The following is a 21,225-nucleotide window of genomic DNA, read 5'->3' as shown; positions in this document are numbered from 1 at the left end:
GTCCAGTTCTTTTTCTCCACAGCCCAGGTAAGATGCTTCTGATGTTGTCTCTGGTTCAGAAGTGGCTTGGTAGCTCTTTTCCTGAAGACGTCTGAGCGTGATTACTCTTGATGCACTGACTCCAGCTTCAGTCCACTCCTTGTGAAGCTCTCACAAGTGTTTGAATCAGCTTTGCTTGACAGTATTCTCAAGCTTGCGGTCATCCCTGTTGCTTGTGCACCTTTTCCTACCCAAATTCTTCCTTCCAGTCAACTTTGCATTTAATATGCTTTGATACAGCACTCTGTAAACAGCCACAGCTTTCAGTAATAACCCTCTGTGACTTACCCTCTTTGTGGAGGGCGTCAATGTTCGTCTTCTGGATCATTGCCAAGTCAGCAGTCTTCTCCATTATTATGATTTCAAAGAACAAGAGATACCCAGAATTTATACTGTAAGGATGGTCATTAATTGAAACTCAAATGTAAATATTCTAATGTTTTGAGATACTGATTTTTGATTTTCATGATCTGTAAGCTCTAATAATCTAAATTAAAATAAAAAAAAAACATTAAAGTCCTGCAGTCAAAGCCAGAATAAGACACACTTCTGTAAACAGAGACTGATTGCAGCAGCTGGATTATGATCAGAGAGTGTTGTGGAGGCGTGTCTTCAGCTGGATCCTTTAGTTATAGATGAAAGCAAAACTGAGACAGGAATAATCTATTTTTGATCTGTACGTACTGTCGTATCAACTCTTAGTTAATACCCATATAATCATGGCAATAATTTATTCAGAGATTCTTGTGAACGCATCAATGTTCAGTCGAAGGTAAGTCGAGAAACACACTTAAGCCCGGCTCACACTGTGCGATTTTGGCCACGATTTGTTCGTCTGAGACAAATTTTGAAAATCCTAACATCCTAAAAGATTCCTATAATCCTAGGCTAAAATCGGTCGTCTAGATCGCTGGTTTGACATGTTCACCGACAGCCGATTAATGGCCGTTGCGATAAATTTTTTCCTCCGATTAAATTCTGGCAGTGTCAGAAGATTTCAGACACTTTCCTCAAGTTTCCTGCAGTGTGACATCTCCTACGACGACCGTCAAACCAAGAACCAATAGGAGCACTGAACTTGATGACGCAATTAGCGCGACAACTTCAAACCATTCATTATTTGTAAAAAACAATATATGTACAACGTAAAGTTTACTTAAAGTTTATTTATTAAGGGGCAGGATGTTTAAACTCGAATAACAAAATTACCTCAAGTTCGCTCTGTAGAACTGGAAGTCCATAAAGTCCTCTTTTGCCCAGCCATGACTTGCTCCACACACGTCGTATTTTTTGTTTTTTTTTTGTTTTTTTTTAACATCAAGGCATGTAATTAATAAAACTAACGCTACACGTTGCTGTTGTTTGCTAGCTACCATTATAGCGAGAGAACGCGGGTCACGTATTGATGATGTAAAACTCCGGACAAGTCTTCTTGAGTACGTCCGTTTTTGAAAAAAAAAAAAAAGTACGTCCGTTTTTGTCGCGTCTTGACTGTCGTACAGTCTGACATTAAGACAACTGAGATCCTACAGTCTGACATGGGGATCATGTTCGTACAGTGTGACAAGCAGCAATCGCAAAAGACTTTTAAAAATCGCACAGTGTGAGCCTGGCTTTACCTGAACAATTTGACCGTTCGCAAAACCCGCCCACGCTTAGTTACTGTTGCCATGACCGACAAACAATGCCGCTCTAACATTGCACATGTGTTCCTCACGCACGCTGTCATCTGAGCGGGCCGTAACTTAGCGATCTGCTTTATCCATAAAAAACTGTTTTTTTTTCTTCTACATTTTTTATATGTGTGTGAGTGTATTGTGTGGGGAATGTGGCCGTGTCTGCATGATTATAATATGTATGGACGCACATCAGCGTGTTTATTAGCGACTCTATGACGGCTATCATTGTGATTCATTGATCAGCTATTATTGATTATATGGCCCATCTGTTTTATTATCATCTGAATGAAGCACATCAGCGTGTGTTTACTGACTCTATGACCATGTCTGGCAATATCACTTCACGTCTGGCAGTGATATTTATCATTGTAATAACGAATAACGAAGAATACTTCAGTATACATACTATATACAAAGCATTTTTTTTCTATTTTTTTTTCCTTTTTTATTACTCAAATAATTATTTTTGTATTTTTTAGTGCTCAAATAAATCTGTCTATTATTTTATAATTGAAAAACTATGCAGGAACATGTATAATGACTAAAATAGCTTGTATAATTCTGCAATCCATTTGGTGGTTATTTTTCCTCAAACAGGGGGGTGGGGGGCACTATAAATAGTTTCAGAAAAAATATTGCAGGAATCTCATTTTTCATGGTATCTTCTTCAAATTTGAAATATGAACTCATGAGACATGTGGGTTTCAATCCATTACTTTTCTGGATTGCTCCAGGACTTATTTCATGTATTTGTATATGAAATAAAAAAAAATATTAAAAATATATAAAATATTTTAACTTGTGTCTATAACTTTTTATCTTTTTGAGCATTATCAACTCTGGATGATAGATAGTAAAGCCCAGAGTCTCTTCTTTCCAAAGATACCTAATTTGTTTGTGTAAGCACACTTTGTCACAAACTGTTACCATTTTAATTTAGGTAGGTTATTTTCACCTGCGAGGCCCTAAATGGGGGTGAAGGTTAACAGGATAAGCCTGTTTTACCAGTGTTGTGATAATTATTTTTAAGGCACCCTACGTTTTTTAAAATAAATATTGTAATTATAATAGTTCAAAGTATGAATAGTTTTTAGTCAGATAACATAAAAAAGACAAGACACTTCAACGTGCTTTAAACTTTTCTCAATTAAACAGCAAGAACGAAAGAGAACAAGCACCTTTGTTTTTATTGCTGTGTGTAGAACTACCTTAGCTGCATTTTTTATTTAATATTAATTTGAATAAAATGTAAATTCATCCCCCGCACTTTATTCAAGCTTGAGCAGGTGTTTTCACATAGAGGTTTCTAGATTTAAATCTAGATTTAAATTAAAAGAGACATGACCTGACGTTTTATTCGTATCCAAACGAGGAGATGTGAATATCAGGAGAGCTGAACACTCGTGCAGTGCATGTTTCATTCATACTCGAAGCCAGAGGAGGCTCTAGCGCAGAAACTTCTGATGTATGGACAAACTCACACGGCTATCGCTATAGCTGAGCTGAATAAAAACCAGAAACATTTTTACTGATGAAACGTGAAGACAATAAACATAGGATTGCGAAAATATATGGTTTATGTGTGTTTTTCAAGTTATCTTCAGGTAATAATAAACTATATGAAAAATGCAGTACTGATTGACATATCATTTAGTATAAAAACTATAATATATATTTCCTGAATTATTCTGTGATAAAAATGGGGAAAGGGTGTTCGTAATAGCCTTTATAACCAATCATAAGATGTCATTAGGAAAACACTGAACAAAAATCTTGTAGCCCCTTGCTGCAGCTAAGCTGGCTTCCACAGGCTACACACAGCAATATAAACAAGCTGTGCATGATCTCTTCACGCCGTTCTCGTAAAATAATAATAATTCAATTATATAAGTTTACAAGCACACCGCTGAGAACGCCACTTACCGGCAGCCGCGGACGTTATTGAAGGCATCCTAAAGTTGTCTGAACATGAGGGATAGTCCTGAATGAGATCGTCAGGTGAAAGGTCATCATGTGGATAATTTAATTTAAGGCTAAAATATTATTATTTAATTTTAGTAATACTTAGATTGGGCAGGCCTTCACAAAAGGGCGTTTAACTACAATTTTTAAATTTTTTTAAATTGCCTTGACAAAAGGGCACTTCGGGCATCAAGGGGAAAAGGGGCAGGTGCTCAAGCACCTGCCCCCCCCCCCCCCCCCCCTACCCCCCCCCCCCCCGCACATGCCTGCTATCATAGTTTAATGATTGGGAAGATGACATGAAGCGACGTGAGGAGAGCTGCATTAAAAACAGATGAGCGCACATGTGCATATGCTCCCGATCTGGCCAAATTCACGGGATTGTGTCATGAATGATAAGCGCCACGTTTTAACATATTATTTTATTATTTAACACTCAGTATTTAACATAAACGCTGCAAGCCTATCATACAGTGCCGGATATTAGAGGTTTTCTGGTACCAAAACAAGTACTTTAAAGGAATACCTTAACTTATTGCCGTTACCGTGGCAGCCAACAACAGCACAGCTTAACCCGCCGCACATTTTTATATTTAGTTATATTGACAAAGTTTCAATTCAGTCGATCTATTTTCTATTTTGGATCTATGGAGACAGGCCGTAGCTTTTGGGCAAGATGGCGGATAGTATCGGCGGTGCATAATCTCTGCGTTCTGATTGGTCAGATCGCCTGTCAATCAAGCTCTTTACGAACGGTCAATTGTGTGTTTATCATGAGTGTGACTTGAGATCAGATGTGTTTAACCGGTTAGGTAGGTCTTTAAGTGATACTGAACTATATAAACACTTAAAAAAAAGATAAAGTCAAGTTATACTACATGTAGATACACGTTGTGCATTTGGTCCTGCTTTGTTTGGATTAATTTAACTAACTGATTCTAGATCTGTGTGTAAATTATTGTATTCATCTCATAAGTATAAATGTGCAAGTATTCAGAGCCAACACATGCATGTTAACACGAGATGACTGTTTATTATACTTATTATTTCTTCTTTCATTTTAGCATCTGTGTCCTTCAGAGATGAGGCTCATTTGTTTGACTTTGCTGATTATTAGTGGAATCACAGATTCAAGAGCAGGTAATTATTCACACCCATATAAAGAGCTGAAGTGTGTGTTCATGTCTATTCATCGTCCAGCAGAACTATATTTATAGGCCTAATTATGGTTTAATTCATAGTTTATGTGATAATGACTGGCTCACTGTAATATTACATTAATGTCACATTATGCCATTTATTACATGGCTACTTATTTTATTAACCACAGAACAGAAACTGTAGGTTTCCTGGATGAATGGTCAGTTTTTTAACATTGTCATAGACAACTGTCATTGTTCAGAAGTACTGACTAATTAGAATAAACTTAGAATTCACAAAGAGAGCCATTTAATAATATTTAATAAAACAGAGAGAAATATGCACAAGCAGTGTTTAAAGGCAGACATGTTCAGGTCCAGAGTTGTGTGGAGAAGGACAGTTACTGCTTTACATGGGAACACTTGTCCTGCTGAAGGGTGACAGTTCAACTGACAGGAGGTTCACTTTTAATTAGACCTTTCTTTCTCTTTCACAGAGCAGTATGAAGTCGTGGGAGCTGCAGGTCCTGTGCTTGCTGTAGCTGGAGAAGATGTGATTCTGCCCTGTTCAGTCAAACCCAACATCAGTGTTGTGGACATGAGAGTGGAGTGGTTTAGACTTGATCTGAGAGACTCACTAGTGCATCTCTATGATGATCATGTAGACAGAAACACAGATCAGAGTCAGTCCTACAGAGGGAGAACAGGACTGAATCATCAAGAACTACAGAGAGGAGATGCATCACTCAAACTCTCATCAGTCCGAGTCTCTGATGAAGGACTTTATAAGTGTTTTATTCAGTCCAAATCCCGGTATGATGACACCACTGTTAATGTCAGTGTTGAAGGTGAGAAAACCATTCAAAACTAAAGACTGGAATACACTACACAACTTAATATCTGAATCAGATTTTAAAACACGTGGCATCATACACTTACCGACTTTGTAAATAGTGTAAAAAGCTGGCCATCATACACTGAATGACTGAGGATCACAACAAACTCACACAGAAACATGCACCTTGTGAGGAGACATGTCACAAATGAAAACAATATGTGCTCTAAAATCAGCTGAAGATATCAAACATATTGACTGGATGGAATCAAAGTCTGAATTTTGATTCTCTATGAAATCTGTCAACTCTAATCTGCAGACTGGCTCTGACTGTCAGGAACTAGCGTCAGTTTGTTCAGACTGTAAATCAGGACAGAAGTTGTGTGGTATATTCCAGCCTTAACATGCTCTAACTAACTTAATGTCAGAACAACAACATAATGTACTTCTTGTTTATCTGTAGCTGTAGGGCGTCCTCCGGTGATCACTGTAGATGGGTTTGATCATTCAGGAGGGCTTCATCTACAGTGTGAATCTGAAGGTTGGTATCCTGAACCTGATCTTGAGTGGCTGAACAATGAAGGAGTCAGTTTGAGGTCCGAAACTACAGAGAAACACAGAAACACAGACCGGTTCAGTGCAAAACACACCATAACTGTACATGAGAGAGACAGCAAGATTCACTGCAGATTCAAACTGAAGCATCACATGCTGGAGACACTGCTGATCACCACAAGTAACTACCGACACTTATCTTACTGTAATTGTGTGTCATGTTCTCATGGTATATTTGATGCAGTAAAAGGATTTAATGATTATCAGCTTAGTCTGTTAAGTAAAGCTAAAACATGTCTATGTACACATTCAGAACTGAACATTATATATTTGTAATCATCTTTTATAATAATTTGATTTACACAGTGTGATTAATTGCAATGTGATTAATTGCTGTTTTGTGTTACAGGTAATATGTTCAATTCTTGGAGGACATCAGTCATCATGATTTCAGTTTTTGTTGTGCTCGGTGTGATTGCTGGAATACTGATAGCTGTGTTTGCTCATAAATACAAAGGTAAAATGCTTGTTTTCTTTCTTTTTTTCTTTTTTTTTTGCAAATAAGGCAGTATGGGGTTAATTTTCAAGGCAAGGTAAGTTTATTTATATAGCACATGTCATACACAATGGTAATTCAAAGTGCTTTACATAAAAAAGGATTAAAATGATCATAGAAATAATCACAATAAAAGCAAAAAATTCAAAAGTGAAGTGAAAGTGACGTGCCATATGGCCAAATATGGAGACCCATGCTCGGAATTCGTGCTCTGAATTTAACCCATCCAAAGTGCACACACACAGCAGTGAACACACACACAGTGAACACACACCCGGAGCAGTGGGCATTTATGCTGCGGCGCCCGGGGAGCAGTTGGGTGCCTTGGTCATAGTATTGAGGTGGAGAGAGAGCTGTAGATTCACTCCCCCCACCTACAATTCCCTCCGGTCCTGAGATTCGAACCCGCAACCTTTGGGATATGAGTCCGACTCTCTAACCATTAGGCCAAGACTTCCCATTAAAAATTTAAAATGATAAAATTATTATTTAAAATGAAGTAAAACATCTGAGAATAATAATAAAAATATAAAAAATAAAATAAAGTGCAATTATTTGATTGTAGCACAGTGCTCATTCAGTAAATGCACAGCTAAACAGATGTGTTTTAAGTCTAGATTTAAATATGGCTAGTGTTTTAGCACATCTGATCTCCTCTGGAAGCTGGTTCCAACTGCGGGCGGCATACTAGCGAAAATCAGACTGCCGGGGGCACCCCGAGGACACCACACACTATAGGAGCAAAACAGTTTAATCTTGTTTTTTTTATTTTTTTTATCATGTTTGTGGTCTCTCACATTTTGAAGATCTTACAAGATTTAAAAAAAAAATAAAATCTTTAGTTTGTACCCAGCATAATGGTCTTCTTGGATCATTCTTGTTAATGGTCTTGTTATTACACTCATTTGGATTCTTGCAGATCTAAATAAACCGTTTTGATCTGGGAACGTTTCCAGCACTTCTCCAAGCATCCAAGAATCGCGAGGGGCCACAGTGTCACCTGGTTGAAAATGATGTCTTTCCTTTGTCCACTTTTGCCTTTCCTGATAAAGAAGCAAGTACTCTTTCATCCACCTCTTCCAAAAGAGGTCAGAGAGGTCCCTCCATCTTCTTCTTGCATACTGGTCCTTTTCATCAAACAGCCCAGGAGAGGCAGGACTGGTGTTTTTCTCATTGTAAGGAGATGGTTGGGAGTGAGTGGCTCCAAATCGTTTGGATCATCAGACACTTTAGTAAGGGGTCGATCATTTAAACTAGCCTCTATTTCACACAGAAAGGTGTGCAATCCCTCATCATTGTCACAAGAATGGGGCGGAAGCAAAGATGCAGGTGAGTATAATATTTAATGGTCAGATGACACAAATACAATACAGTCTCTCGGATGGGATGGTGGCGCAGGGACAAGATGGACAGCGTGCTGGTGATGAGTGGTGACGGTGAATCCAGTGCCGGTGAACATCCAGACAGACGAAAACCACGATGACTCCAGATAGACGAGGACCAGGAACACTGATGCAGACGGCACACGAAGAACGACACGGAGGACATCAAACAACGATCTGACAAGGAGAGGAAAGTGCAGTGAGACTTTAAAGGTGAGTAGATTGGCAGCAGCTGGTGCGGGAATTGAGATCAGCTGGCGCGCTGATGACTGGAGTGAGCGGTCACGCCCACTCACACACACACACACACACACACACACACACACAGAGAGAACAACAATACACGAGACATGAAGAAACCAGTGAATTCATGAACCGTGACAGTACCCTCTCTCCTAGGAACACCTCCTGGTGTTTCCAGACTCCCTTACCTGTCGATTGTAATCATCAATAAGGGAGTGATCCAGAATGTCTCTAGCAGGCACCCAACTTCTCTCCTCTGGACCGTAACCTTCCCAGTCCACCAAGTACTGAAATCCGCGTCCCCTCCGCCTTGAGTCCAGAATACGATTAACCGAATAAGCGGGTTCCCCTTCTACGAGTCGCGGCGGTGGGGGAACCGGGGCTGGCGGATTAATACGGGCATAAAAGACGGGTTTGATTTTGGATACATGGAACACGGGATGAATTCTCCTGTACACTGGAGGAAGATTGAGGCAGACTGCCACCGGGCTAATGATCTTGGTGACAGAGAACGGGCCAATGAACGAGCAAGTTTATTCGACACGGAGCGGAGAGGAATGTTCTTGGTAGAAAGCCACACGCGTCCCTGCCGCTGGCTCGTGGTGTAGACGTCTCCCCAGGAAGCCGAGCGGGTAACCTCCGCCGCTCGACGAGAGAGAGTCGGGAGTCTACACGCAACGCCAGATCGACAAGCCCATTGAGTGTGGGGGGTAGGTCCAGGGCATAGATCTCATTCAGGACGCGATCAGCCAGCCCATGCAGGAACATATCCCACTGCGCCTCCTCGTTCCACTGACACTCTGCTGCCAAGGTCCTGAACTCGATGGAGTAGTCAGAGACGGATCTCTCCCCCTGTTTGAGATCCGCCAGCATCCGCGCGGCTTCTCTCCCAGCGACCGCGCGGTCAAACACTCTCTTCATCTCGGCAGAGAGTGTCTGAAACGAGGCGCAGCATGGATCCTGGTTCTCCCACACCGCTGTTCCCCATAGTGCTGCTCTCCCAGTCAGCAGCGTGAGCACGAACGCCACCTTGGTCTGCTCGCTGGCAAAGGTCTTGGGCTGCAGGGAGAGATGCATAGCACAGCGAGTCAGAAAGGCACGGCAAAAGTTCGGCTCACCTCTGTATAGTTCCGGAGTTGGTAGGCGGGGCTCTGACTAGGAGACGCTCTCCGGTGGTACGAAGGGAGCTGGCGGTGTGGGTGGCGCAGCGGGATTTTGCAGATGTTGTATTTGCTGGGTGAGCTCAGACACCTGCGCCACAAGAGCACGAATCGCCTGTCCCGACTCCTTCATGCTCTTTTCCTGGGCCTCCAGCCGAGAGATGCTGGACCTTAGGAAGTCCTCCCGCGAAGAAGTAGTTCCACCTGCTGCTTCCATCTCTCTGGTCAGATCGTTCTGTCACAAGAACGGGGCGGAAGCAAAGATGCAGGTGAGTATAATATTTAATGGTCAGATGACACAAATACAATACAGTCTCTCGGATGGGATGGTGGCGCAGGGACAAGATGGACAGCGTGCTGGTGATGAGTGGAGACGGTGAATCCAGTGCCGGTGAACATCCAGACAGACGATAACCACGATGACTCCAGATAGACGAGGACCAGGAACACTGATGCAGACGGCACACGAAGAACGACACGGAGGACATCAAACAACGATCTGACAAGGAGAGGAAAGTGCAGTGAGACTTTATAGGTGAGTAGATTGGCAGCAGCTGGTGTGGGAATTGAGATCAGCTGGCGCGCTGATGACTGGAGTGAGCGGTCACGCCCACTCACACACACACACACACACACACACAGAGAACAACAATACACGAGACATGAAGAAACCAGTGAATTCATGAACCGTGACAATCATTCAGTGTTTGACAGAACTGAAGACAATACTTTTCTTACCATTTTTATGATGCATTCCCATGTACCTTCATCGTGTGAAACCACAGGTGGATTCAAGTCTGCAAGGGCTTTTCTCAATTTTCCTTCTGTGCCAAATACAATTTGTTCCATTGTCAGATCTTAAATGTGACACTTGTCCTCTTCTACAAATGAACCTGCGCAATAAGCAACCTCCAAATGGACTCCTCTACTGGCCATGCATGTAAAAAATTACACCATAACGTTTCACGAGAGAGTGGCCTCTTTTTACTTCAATCGGACCGAAGTAATCCACTCCTATATTGGTAAATGGAAGTAACCTTTCTTCAGGCAAGTCAGCAATCAGATGCTCACCTAATTTCGCTTTCTGTGTCCTGCAAAAGATGCAACTCGAAAGGATTCTCCTGGCAGCTGCATTGTCGTGGATGATCCAGTACTTTGCTTCCACCAAGACCAATCTGTTTATAGATGTGCTTAAGGATAAGCTTGGAAATATGCTGATCTTTGGAGAGAATTACAGGATGCTTTACGTCTTCTGGTATTGTGATCTTGCAAAGCCAACCACCAACTCTCAAGAGCGCTTTTAAGAGTAGGGTATATTATAAGCCTTCACTTTGAAATTACAGGCGGAATTTTTCCTCCCGCTCTTTCTCACACACACATTATATATGTATATATATTCTTTATTTACCATGTTGTCATACTTACCATGTTTTATAGGAAATTAACAGAGACATATAAGCCTAATAAGTGCTGTAACAGACCCAAATCATCACTGTTGCATAGTTGCATTTTTCCAGTTGTCAAATATGTTAATGTAGTGATTATGTCCATTTCTGGCGCTATGGCATTTCAGCACGGTGTCTGAGATGTTAGCATGTCTTTAATAAGATCATCACAAACATGATCCCTGCACGATCTAATGTGTGTCTTATTAACTCAATGTCATGCATTGTGTGCAACACATTTATTCTTCCAATTCATGTTTCGTCCATTTTCTCCGCTGCTAAAGAAACTCTTAAGCTCCTTAAAAGTCCTCGTCCGTACTCCTAACTATTTTGGACCTTAAGACCTCTTTTAAGGGTTAAGATGCTTTCTGAATTACTTTTTTCTTTACTAGGATCTTTTCTTTAATTTGAAGAGGAAACACCCACATTTCTAAGAATTTTCTTAGAATTTTGTTACTAGGAGCAACTCTTAGCACTAAAATTCTTCATGAATACGGGCCCAGGTGTTCAGTAGTTTGGCCAGGTGCTTAACATATTGTGAAAAGTGCAGGTTTGTGGTTGAATGGAGCAGGCTGTTTGGATCAGTAGAGGAATTGTGGACCATTGCTGCATTCTCCTGAGGATGTCCTTCTTCTCATGGTGTTTATTAAGAGCTCTAAAGAGCTCTTAAGAGCTTTATTATGTCACTGAGCTCTGTGTTAGTGGTCCAGTACAAACCCCCTGCCAGCAGTCTCCACAGGTCCAGTGCGGTCTGCAGGTGAGGCCAGCGCAGGCAGAGGTGGCATATACTGTATGTAGTTCCTACACAGAGGGCAAAAAATTAATTAATTTCTGCTTTCTGAAAAGTCTGATAGAGGCTCCACGTGGGACCAATAATATGAAAACAGCGAGGGCACAGGCAGTGTACCAGTGGTGTCTGCAACAAGTCAAATATTTAGTTTAATGTGTAAGAAAACAGAGTTTCTGCAGGTTTTATGAAGATTAAGACATTTTTAAGACCAAAGTACAGCAAATCTGAGGAACAAATGAGAAAAACACAAATATGTTCTGTAGAATATAAATGTCTGGAGTGAAACACAACGAGTTTTATTAACTTCAGAGTTTGACAGATATTCATCATTTAATTCATTTTACAAAACTGCACAGAAACTCTGCTCCAGACACGAGAACATGGAAATATCTTTTACTGCAGCTTCAGATCATGCTGCAAATAACGGATGTTCTTCCTCTGTGTTTCTGTCTTGTTTTCAAGTGCAAGATACATTTACTGGAGATACAAAATGACATAAAATACAGAGTCTTGTTTGAAGTGATTTTCTGAACTAATATCTGCCATTTGACATAAAAGTTACCTTAATTTAAAGGAAAGTTTTGATAGCTCATAGACTGATATTTGTTATTGTTTAAGAATAAACTCAATTTGTATTACATTTTTCAAGACTTCAATAACATTTGCATCTGAAATAAACATATCTTGATTGAAAGATGTTTGATATATGTATCGGAAAACAAGACAAAATACAGAGGAAGAGATTCATTAATGTTTTGCTTTGCATCCAATATTTAATGCCATCATGTTATGAATTTAAGACTTGTTTAATGCATTCATTTGTGTAAGGGTAAATGAAGACATGTTAAGACCTGCAGAAACCCTCTGAGCATGTATGGGATTAATATCCTGCCATGATTCAAAACTGAAAATAAAGTTCTGAAAGGTTGAAACTAAGTGTTCGAACACTCAAAATCTTACAAAAAAAAGTTTTGCAAGATCGAAAAATAAGTTTTGCAAGCTTGCAAAATGTAAAAAAAAATAAAAATATCTCTGCAAACATTGTTGTTTTTGAGATTTCCTTCTTCAGAACTGCAAAAAAACTTTACGATGTTGCGCAAAAATTTTTTCAGTTTCAAATTTGTCAGTGTTCTCCCACTGTATTAGTTTGTTTTCCAGGTTTGAAACCTTGTAAATGGTGATCTGAAAACTGGTGTGCGAATAGGTGAAAAAAAGTTGTGAAACTCTGAAAACAGAGGTTTGCAGGGTTGCAAAGAGATAAATAAAATAAAATCTCTGCAAACATAATTTTGTTTTTGAGTTTTCCTTCTTCAGAAGTACAACACTCTTTTTTACGGTGTTGTGCAATATTTTTTCAGAGTTTCGAATTTGTCAGTGTTCTCCCAGTGAATAGTTTGTTTTCCAGATTTGAAACCTTGTAAATGGTGATCTGAAAACTGGTGTAAAAAAGTTTTGAAACTCTGAAAACTGAGGTTCGAAAGGGCGAAACTTATTACATTACATTACATTTGCACTCCTATTGCAGACTATTTTTTCAGAGCTGAGTTTACAACACCTACTTTGCGGAGATACGCCCACACAGTTGCGAGCTTGCGACTCACGTGATTTGTGGCAGCGTTGTCACGCAGCTCTGCTCTGAAACTCTGAAACTCAGACTGAGCGAAAATGAAGCTTCGCAACCTTGCAACTTAAACAAAAAAAGCCTGGAGGGAGGGCCTTCTGCTCTTGGCCAATGCTTTGCTGTCTGCTGACGTACAGTCCAATCACAAGTCATATTTACTGGAAAGGTGGGATTGACCGACTGCTCCGCCAATGACGAAAGCGCAGAGGATACGCAAACAGGATGCACGGCTGTCTGGCCACATGGCGGTCCCGTCTAGAGCTGCAAGAACCACGTCCATGGCTGGGAGTGGGACTGGGAGAGAGGTGAAAAACTTTGTTAACAGTACCATGTTACTTATTAGCATGCTTGGGATCATCTCTGTAGTCACTAGCTAACTGAGGCTGTGTTCAGTTCGAATCTGAAACCGAGCAGATTCATCACTCCTCCTGACCATGCCTAACGTTAACCCTCAACATGCCATAGTGAAATGTTCATTTTCATTCATTTGGGTTTCGTGGGGTGAAATAATAGCCTACATTTGCTGCCGATGTAATTCCAAGTTAGCTTTTGCTAACCGTGAAAACTTATTTGGGAAGAAACGTTGCATTGCATGTAGTAATCTAATGTTATACATGAGACCAATATAATGAGTCCGCTTATGGCAAGCCGTTTTAACATTTAATCATTTCAACCGACTAGTATCTATTTTCATGCTACTAGTACTTATTTTTTAGATACTAGTATCTATTCCATTAAGTACTAGTACTTATTCATTAGCTACTAGTGCTTTTTCTTTAGGTACTAGTGCCTATTCTTTAGATACTAGTGCTTATTCTTTAGGTACTAGTACTTATTCATTAGCTACTAGTGCTTTTTCTTTAGGTACTAGTGCCTATTCTTTAGATACTAGTGCTTATTCTTTAGGTACTAGTACTTATTCATTAGCTACTAGTGCTTTTTCTTTAGGTACTAGTGCCTATTCTTTAGATACTAGTGCTTATTCTTTAGGTACTAGTACTTATTCATTAGCTACTAGTGCTTTTTCTTTAGGTACTAGTGCCTATTCTTTAGATACTAGTGCTTATTCTTTAGGTACTAGTACTTATTCATTAGCTACTAGTGCTTTTTCTTTAGGTACTAGTGCCTATTCTTTAGATACTAGTGCTTATTCTTTAGGTACTAGTACTTATTCATTAGCTACTAGTGCTTTTTCTTTAGGTACTAGTGCCTATTCTTTAGATACTAGTGCTTATTCTTTAGGTACTAGTACTTATTCATTAGCTACTAGTGCTTTTTCTTTAGGTACTAGTGCCTATTCTTTAGATACTAGTGCTTATTCTTTAGGTACTAGTACTTATTCATTAGCTACTAGTGCTTTTTCTTTAGGTACTAGTGCCTATTCTTTAGATACTAGTGCTTATTCTTTAGGTACTAGTACTTATTCATTAGCTACTAGTGCTTTTTCTTTAGGTACTAGTGCCTATTCTTTAGATACTAGTGCTTATTCTTTAGGTACTAGTACTTATTCAATAGATACTAGTGCTTATTCATTAGATACTAGTACTTATTCAATAGATACTAGTACTTATTCATTAGATACTAGTACTTATTCATTAGATACTAGTACTTATTCATTAGATACTAGTACTTATTCAATAGATACTAGTACTTATTCATTAGATACTAGTACTTATTCAATAGATACTAGTACTTATTCATTAGATACTAGTACTTATTCAATAGATACTAGTACTTATTCATTAGATACTAGTACTTATTCATTAGATACTAGTACTTATTCATTAGATACTAGTACTTATTCAATAGATACTAGTACTTATTCAATAGATACTAGTATTTATTCATTAGATACTAGTACTTATTCATTAGATACTAGTACCTATTAATTAGATACTAGTACTTATAAATTAGCTACTAGTACTTATTCAATAGATACTAGTACCTATTTATTAGATACTAGTATTTATTCCGAATGTTACTAGTAAGATTTTTTATTTTACTAGTCACAACTGCTTTTTTACTCGTCTTATGTTATGACTAGTCAGAACGGCCACTGGAGAGTTCAATTAAAAATCTTACTAGTAAAATAAAAAATCTTACTAGTAACATTAGGAATAAATACTAGTATCTATTACTATATTACTAAATACTATATTCACCCCACGAAACCCAAATGAATGAAAATGAACATTTCACTATGGCATGTTGAGGGTTAACGTTAGGCATGGTCAGGAGGAGTGATGAATCTGCTCGGTTTCAGATTCGAACTGAACACAGCCTCAGTTAGCTAGTGACTACAGAGATGATCACAAGCATGCTAATAAGTAACATGGTACTGTTAACAAAGTTTTTCACCTCTCTCCCAGTCCCACTCCCAGCCATGGACGTGGTTCTTGCAGCTCTAGACGGGACCGCCATGTGGCCAGACAGCCGTGCATCCTGTTTGCGTATCCTCTGCGCTTTCGTCATTGGCGGAGCAGTCGGTCAATCCCACCTTTCCAGTAAATATGACTTGTGATTGGACTGTACGTCAGCAGACAGCAAAGCATTGGCCAAGAGCAGAAGGCCCTCCCTCCAGGCTTTTTTTTGTTTAAGTTGCAAGGTTGCGAAGCTTCATTTTCGCTCAGTCTGAGTTTCAGAGTTTCAGAGCAGAGCTGCGTGACAACGCTGCCACAAATCACGTGAGTCGCAAGCTCGCAACTGTGTGGGCGTATCTCCGCAAAGTAGGTGTTGTAAACTCAGCTCTGAAAAAATAGTCTGCAATAGGAGTGCAAATGTAATGTAATGTAATAAGTTTCGCCCTTTCGAACCTCAGTTTTCAGAGTTTCAAAACTTTTTTACACCAGTTTTCAGATCACCATTTACAAGGTTTCAAATCTGGAAAACAAACTATTCACTGGGAGAACACTGACAAATTCGAAACTCTGAAAAAATATTGCACAACACCGTAAAAAAGAGTGTTGTACTTCTGAAGAAGGAAAACTCAAAAACAAAATTATGTTTGCAGAGATTTTATTTTATTTATCTCTTTGCAACCCTGCAAACCTCTGTTTTCAGAGTTTCACAACTTTTTTTCACCTATTCGCACACCAGTTTTCAGATCACCATTTACAAGGTTTCAAACCTGGAAAACAAACTAATACAGTGGGAGAACACTGACAAATTTGAAACTCTGAAAAATTGTTTGCGCAACATCGTAAAGTTTTTTTGCAGTTCTGAAGAAGGAAATCTCAAAAACAACAATGTTTGCAGAGATATTTAAATTTTTTTTTACATTTTGCAAGCTTGCAAAACTTATTTTTCGATCTTGCAAAACTTTTTTTTGTAAGATTTTGAGTGTTCGAACACTTAGTTTCAACCTTTCAGAACTTTATTTTCAGTTTTGAATCATGGCAGGATATTAATCCCATAAGCATGATGTAGCTGATGTGTCAAATATTGACCCGTCTCTGAGGATCTGCAGGGTACCAGGAAAAGATGACCACAACACCACAAGCAGAGTAGAAACAGTGCTCTCTACAAGAACAACACAATAGAGATATTACAAAAAACAATGATTCTATTACAGACACAAATAAAGACACACGCACACACACACTCACACACACACACACACACACACACACTATAATACTGTAGTAGTTGTGCTGTTCTTGGCAGATATATGGCTGTTCTGCAGATATAATGTCTGATTTTGAGCTGTTGAATACATGTGATCTCATTATAACAATGAAATTAATGGTTATGTCCATTCATAATTTAGCTTGTAATCAACAAATAACTTGTTAATGATGACAAATAATACACAGAAACATTACAGCCATGTTCATTCATAATTTGGTGTGCAAACAAATCCTGATGAACTATAGTAAATAAATAAAGTTTGGAAACAAAGAAAGTGCACTAAAGTGATTTCAGCATTAAAGGTAAACTGATGATAAAGTATCTTCTCTTTGATAAATGAAAGTATGTTTGTACTTTCTGTACTGGAAGCTTATAACACCAAGACAAATTCCTTGTGTGTGCAAACACACTTGGCAATAAAGCTCTTTCTGATTCTGATTCTGATTCTTCTGATAAATCCGCTGAGAACACGTTGAATTAAACCACCGAAGAAGAAGATCGCGGCTGTTTTCTTCTTCTGCGAATTCAAATTTCCCGCGGTGCCGAAACACGGAAGAGCGCCACGAGCACGCTAGCGGCCGAAAGAATATTGCACCCGCAGCGGTTTATGCTCCCTCTAGTGGCGTGACAGAACATTACAATCGAAAATGGCTCCTACACAATCTTTTCAATTATTAGAAGAAAAGCAAAAAGATGTGATATTGGTGTATAGTTGCTCAGTATGTTGTTCTCCAGATTGCTCTTAAAAACTGCAGTTTCCAGGGGATTTATAAAAGACTCAGTGAGAAGTGAGGTGTTAACTACTTCTAAGAGATCTGCTTTAAACAGTTAAACACTGATTCATTCAGTTATGAAACAAGCACATCTTGAGTGAGGCATTCAAGCATTCATTCACAAAGTGCATGTGATTTTGCTTAGTTGTTTTATGAATTTTTCTTCACAATTGTAAAAAAAATAAAAAAACACAACCTGCACCAAAAAATAAATAAAGAAAGAAAATAAAGAAATCCGAATGGTGCAGCTGTATTTTGCTCTTAATCAGTTCCAGTTTTTATGTATCCTGCTGATTTCTGTTCATTCAGCTGCAATTAAATACTTTCCAAAAAGAGACACAGAATAATGTTTTATATCTAAATGTGTAACTTCACTGGAATTAAAAACGTGAATCAATAAGAATTATAATTGATTAACTTTAAATGATACCAGACCCTAGTTAATAGTTAGTTAATAGTTAATAGTTAGTCAATAGTTAATAGTGAGGTAATAGTGAGAATTGGTCCCCACACTAAAGTGTGACCAATAATATAATTCAGTATTAATATCAAGTGTGTTTTCATCCACAAAATATTTAATTAACAGACATTGTATCATATATTTCTGTGTATCTTAGATCCTATAATTTATTATTCCTCGATCACAATTATATTTGTGTTTGTTGTCTGAATGTTGTCTGTTTTCTCTTGTCTTTATTGCGAATCTTCTGCAGAACAAATTCAACTAAACAATAAATACAATAAACTACAGAAGGAGAAGAGGAGAATACAAGAAGGTGAATCTGTCTTCATTATGTTATTAATTCATTATTGATTTAAGTCTGTTTTCAGCAGTAAACACTGTTTTAACTGTGCATTCATTTATTCTGTGTATATCTTCTGGTAAATGGTCAGCAGTTGTTTATAAAATGATGCTGTTATGGCTGGTTTAATAAAGACAATCTAGAGCTGATCTTAGCAGAAGCAGTATTGTTTAAAGACAGTAATCTCAGTCTAAACCGGTTCATGATCAGGTTCATGGTGTTTGATGAACACTTCTGTGATGTTAACTCAACTCAATGATCACAACTCGTTTGTCAGAGTCATACTAATTATACCATTTTAATCTTCTTTTCTCATCTTTTTCTGAATTTTCTTTAGAACGTGATCAAATTTTACAAAGTCTGAAGACAATTTTACCTAAAGGTGAGTATTTCATATGATCTTATTATAATATAAATCCATTACTTTTACATTATTTAGCAAAACAAAGAATGAATACACTGTGCATTCATATATGTATACAGATAATTATGTTTAATTATAAGCTATAATCTCTGTAAGATGTTCTTGTATTTTGTTGGTCTTCAAGCAGTGATTGAAATTATTGATCTAAAGATGAATTCTGTTATGAAGACTTTATAACTTCATACTTTCTGTTTTCAGCTCTCATGTATTTAAGAGCACACAAGTAAAGAAGCATTGTTATTAATTAAAGGCTTGTTTCATGGCATAATTGATAAAAAATACATTATTTATTATAATTATTTATTTTACATACATAACTAAAAACAAGCAAGACTAAAAATAAAAATAAAAAATAAATCATCACAAGTGGATCCAGAAATGAACAACAAAGTGAATAAACAATAATATAATATAATGTACAGATTAAACATTACATTTATTGACATCTAATTGAGTCTTTATTTTAGTTTGTATTGTAAAGTTCTCATGATTCCTATAAAAATGAATAATAGTCATAATCTTTATGATATACTCCTCTGTAAAGCAGAATGTTTAATATTTTCTGCAGTGAATGTGATTCTGGATGCTGATACGGCTTATTCTCGTCTCATCGTGTCTGATGATGGGAAACAAGTGAAGCTTGGAAACACACAAACAGAAGGAGAGGATCGAGGAAAAAACAGATTTGATTATGATCTTGCTGTTGTTGGGATGGAGGGATTCTCCTCGAGGTGTTTCTACTTTGAGGTGCAGGTGACGGGACAAACTGTGTGGTATTTAGGAGTGACCAGAGAATCAGCTGAGAGGAAGAGAGTGATGTCTCTGACTCCTGAGAGAGGATACTGGATCCTGGGACTGAGATATGGGAGATATCTAGCTCGTGATTCTCCTGATTTCTCTCTTTCTCCGAGAGTGGATCCTGAGAGGATCGGTGTGTTTGTGGATTATAAGAAGGGTCTCATCTTCTTTTATGATGTTGAGTCCAGCTCTCATATCTACACTTACACTAATCAGTCTTTTAAAGACAAACTCTATCCATTTGTTAGTTTGGGGTCTGACAGTAACCCCACTCCTCTGATCATCTGTGATTAATAATGAGATCAGTGGATTATATGATCAACTGAAGGAAAAGAAAACACAATAAAAAGTTTAACAGCAATAACTAGATTTAAAGTTGGCTCGAGAAACAAAGACAGAAAGTTTTAAATGTTTAATTTTTACAAGTTGTAAAAGTTTGATGGTTTTCAGTTGGAAATAGTTAAAAAAAATTAAAATCGGAATATTTTGAAGACTGTTGAAGAATGTTTTAACTTTCTGTTAAAAAATAGATAGATGCAGTTTATAGGGTACTCGGGTTTATTGCTAAGATGTTGCTATGCAGTTGCTAGGGTTCTCAGGGTGGTTGCTAGGTTGGTTTGGATGGTTGCTTGAGTGTTGCTATGAAGTTGCTGGTATCATAGACACTCTACAGATAGATAGATAGATAGATAGATAGCTAGATAGATAGATAGATAGATAGATAGATAGATAGATAGATAGATAGATAGATAGATAGATAGATAGATAGATAGATGGATTAGAAATAATATATAGATGAGTTTGAATGAGTTTGAATGGGTTATAATAGTGCACAGAAGAGAAGCTTGATCAAAGTCTCTTTAAGACAAGTCATGTCACTCGGGGGGCGCGCAAGATGGCGCCATGTTAACACGCTCATGCCTGTAGCTCGTGAGTTAGTGAGCAAAGCTCAGTTTTACTTTATAGTTATGTGAAGTATTATATATAGTTTTTCATGGCTTATTGATGTTTTTGCTTTTTTGAGTTGTTGGACTTATTATGGGCAAACGTTCAGCAAAAAACAAGAACAGAAGTTTCTCGAATTTACCAGCGGTAAATCAGGGAACGTTAACGTTAGAAACCATGGCGTACTCTTCTCAGTCTAATGTGATGGACACTCATGATTATGCCATATCTATGGACTTAAGTTCTGATGCTGAAATAATTCCTCTGCCTGAAACACCAGAAAAACTTCCTGTGGCCAAGAAATCGCGTGTAGCACTGAATGACGATGTACCAAACTCTGTTCTTTTGACTGCGATTGAAAAAATAGGCAAACTTCAAGAGGAATCATTGGCAAGGCTGCAGTCTGTGGAACTGTCGGTTCAGGAGAACACTGCTTGTATTCGTTCCCT

At 38.3% G+C, this 21,225-nt stretch overlaps 1 protein-coding gene across 1 annotated transcript; it reads left to right on the top strand.

The window, feature by feature from the left end:
- Nucleotides 1-4,748: 4,748 nt before the first annotated feature.
- Nucleotides 4,749-20,125, top strand: LOC306861382 (butyrophilin subfamily 1 member A1-like; the record flags this gene model as incomplete). Its single annotated transcript, XM_079403608.1, has 6 exons — nucleotides 4,749-4,820; nucleotides 5,317-5,667; nucleotides 6,118-6,390; nucleotides 6,619-6,726; nucleotides 18,520-18,582; nucleotides 19,602-20,125. Exons 1-6 carry the CDS (start codon nucleotides 4,763-4,765, stop codon nucleotides 20,123-20,125), a joined length of 1,377 nt encoding a protein of 458 aa, XP_079259734.1. The 5' UTR covers nucleotides 4,749-4,762.
- Nucleotides 20,126-21,225: the final 1,100 nt, after the last annotated feature.

Source organism: Barbus barbus, assembly GCF_936440315.1.
Source record: "Barbus barbus genome assembly, chromosome: 4".
NCBI lineage: Eukaryota > Metazoa > Chordata > Actinopteri > Cypriniformes > Cyprinidae > Barbus > Barbus barbus.
Note: the sequence above shows the minus strand (reverse complement) of the source record. Positions and strands in the feature narration are given on the sequence as shown.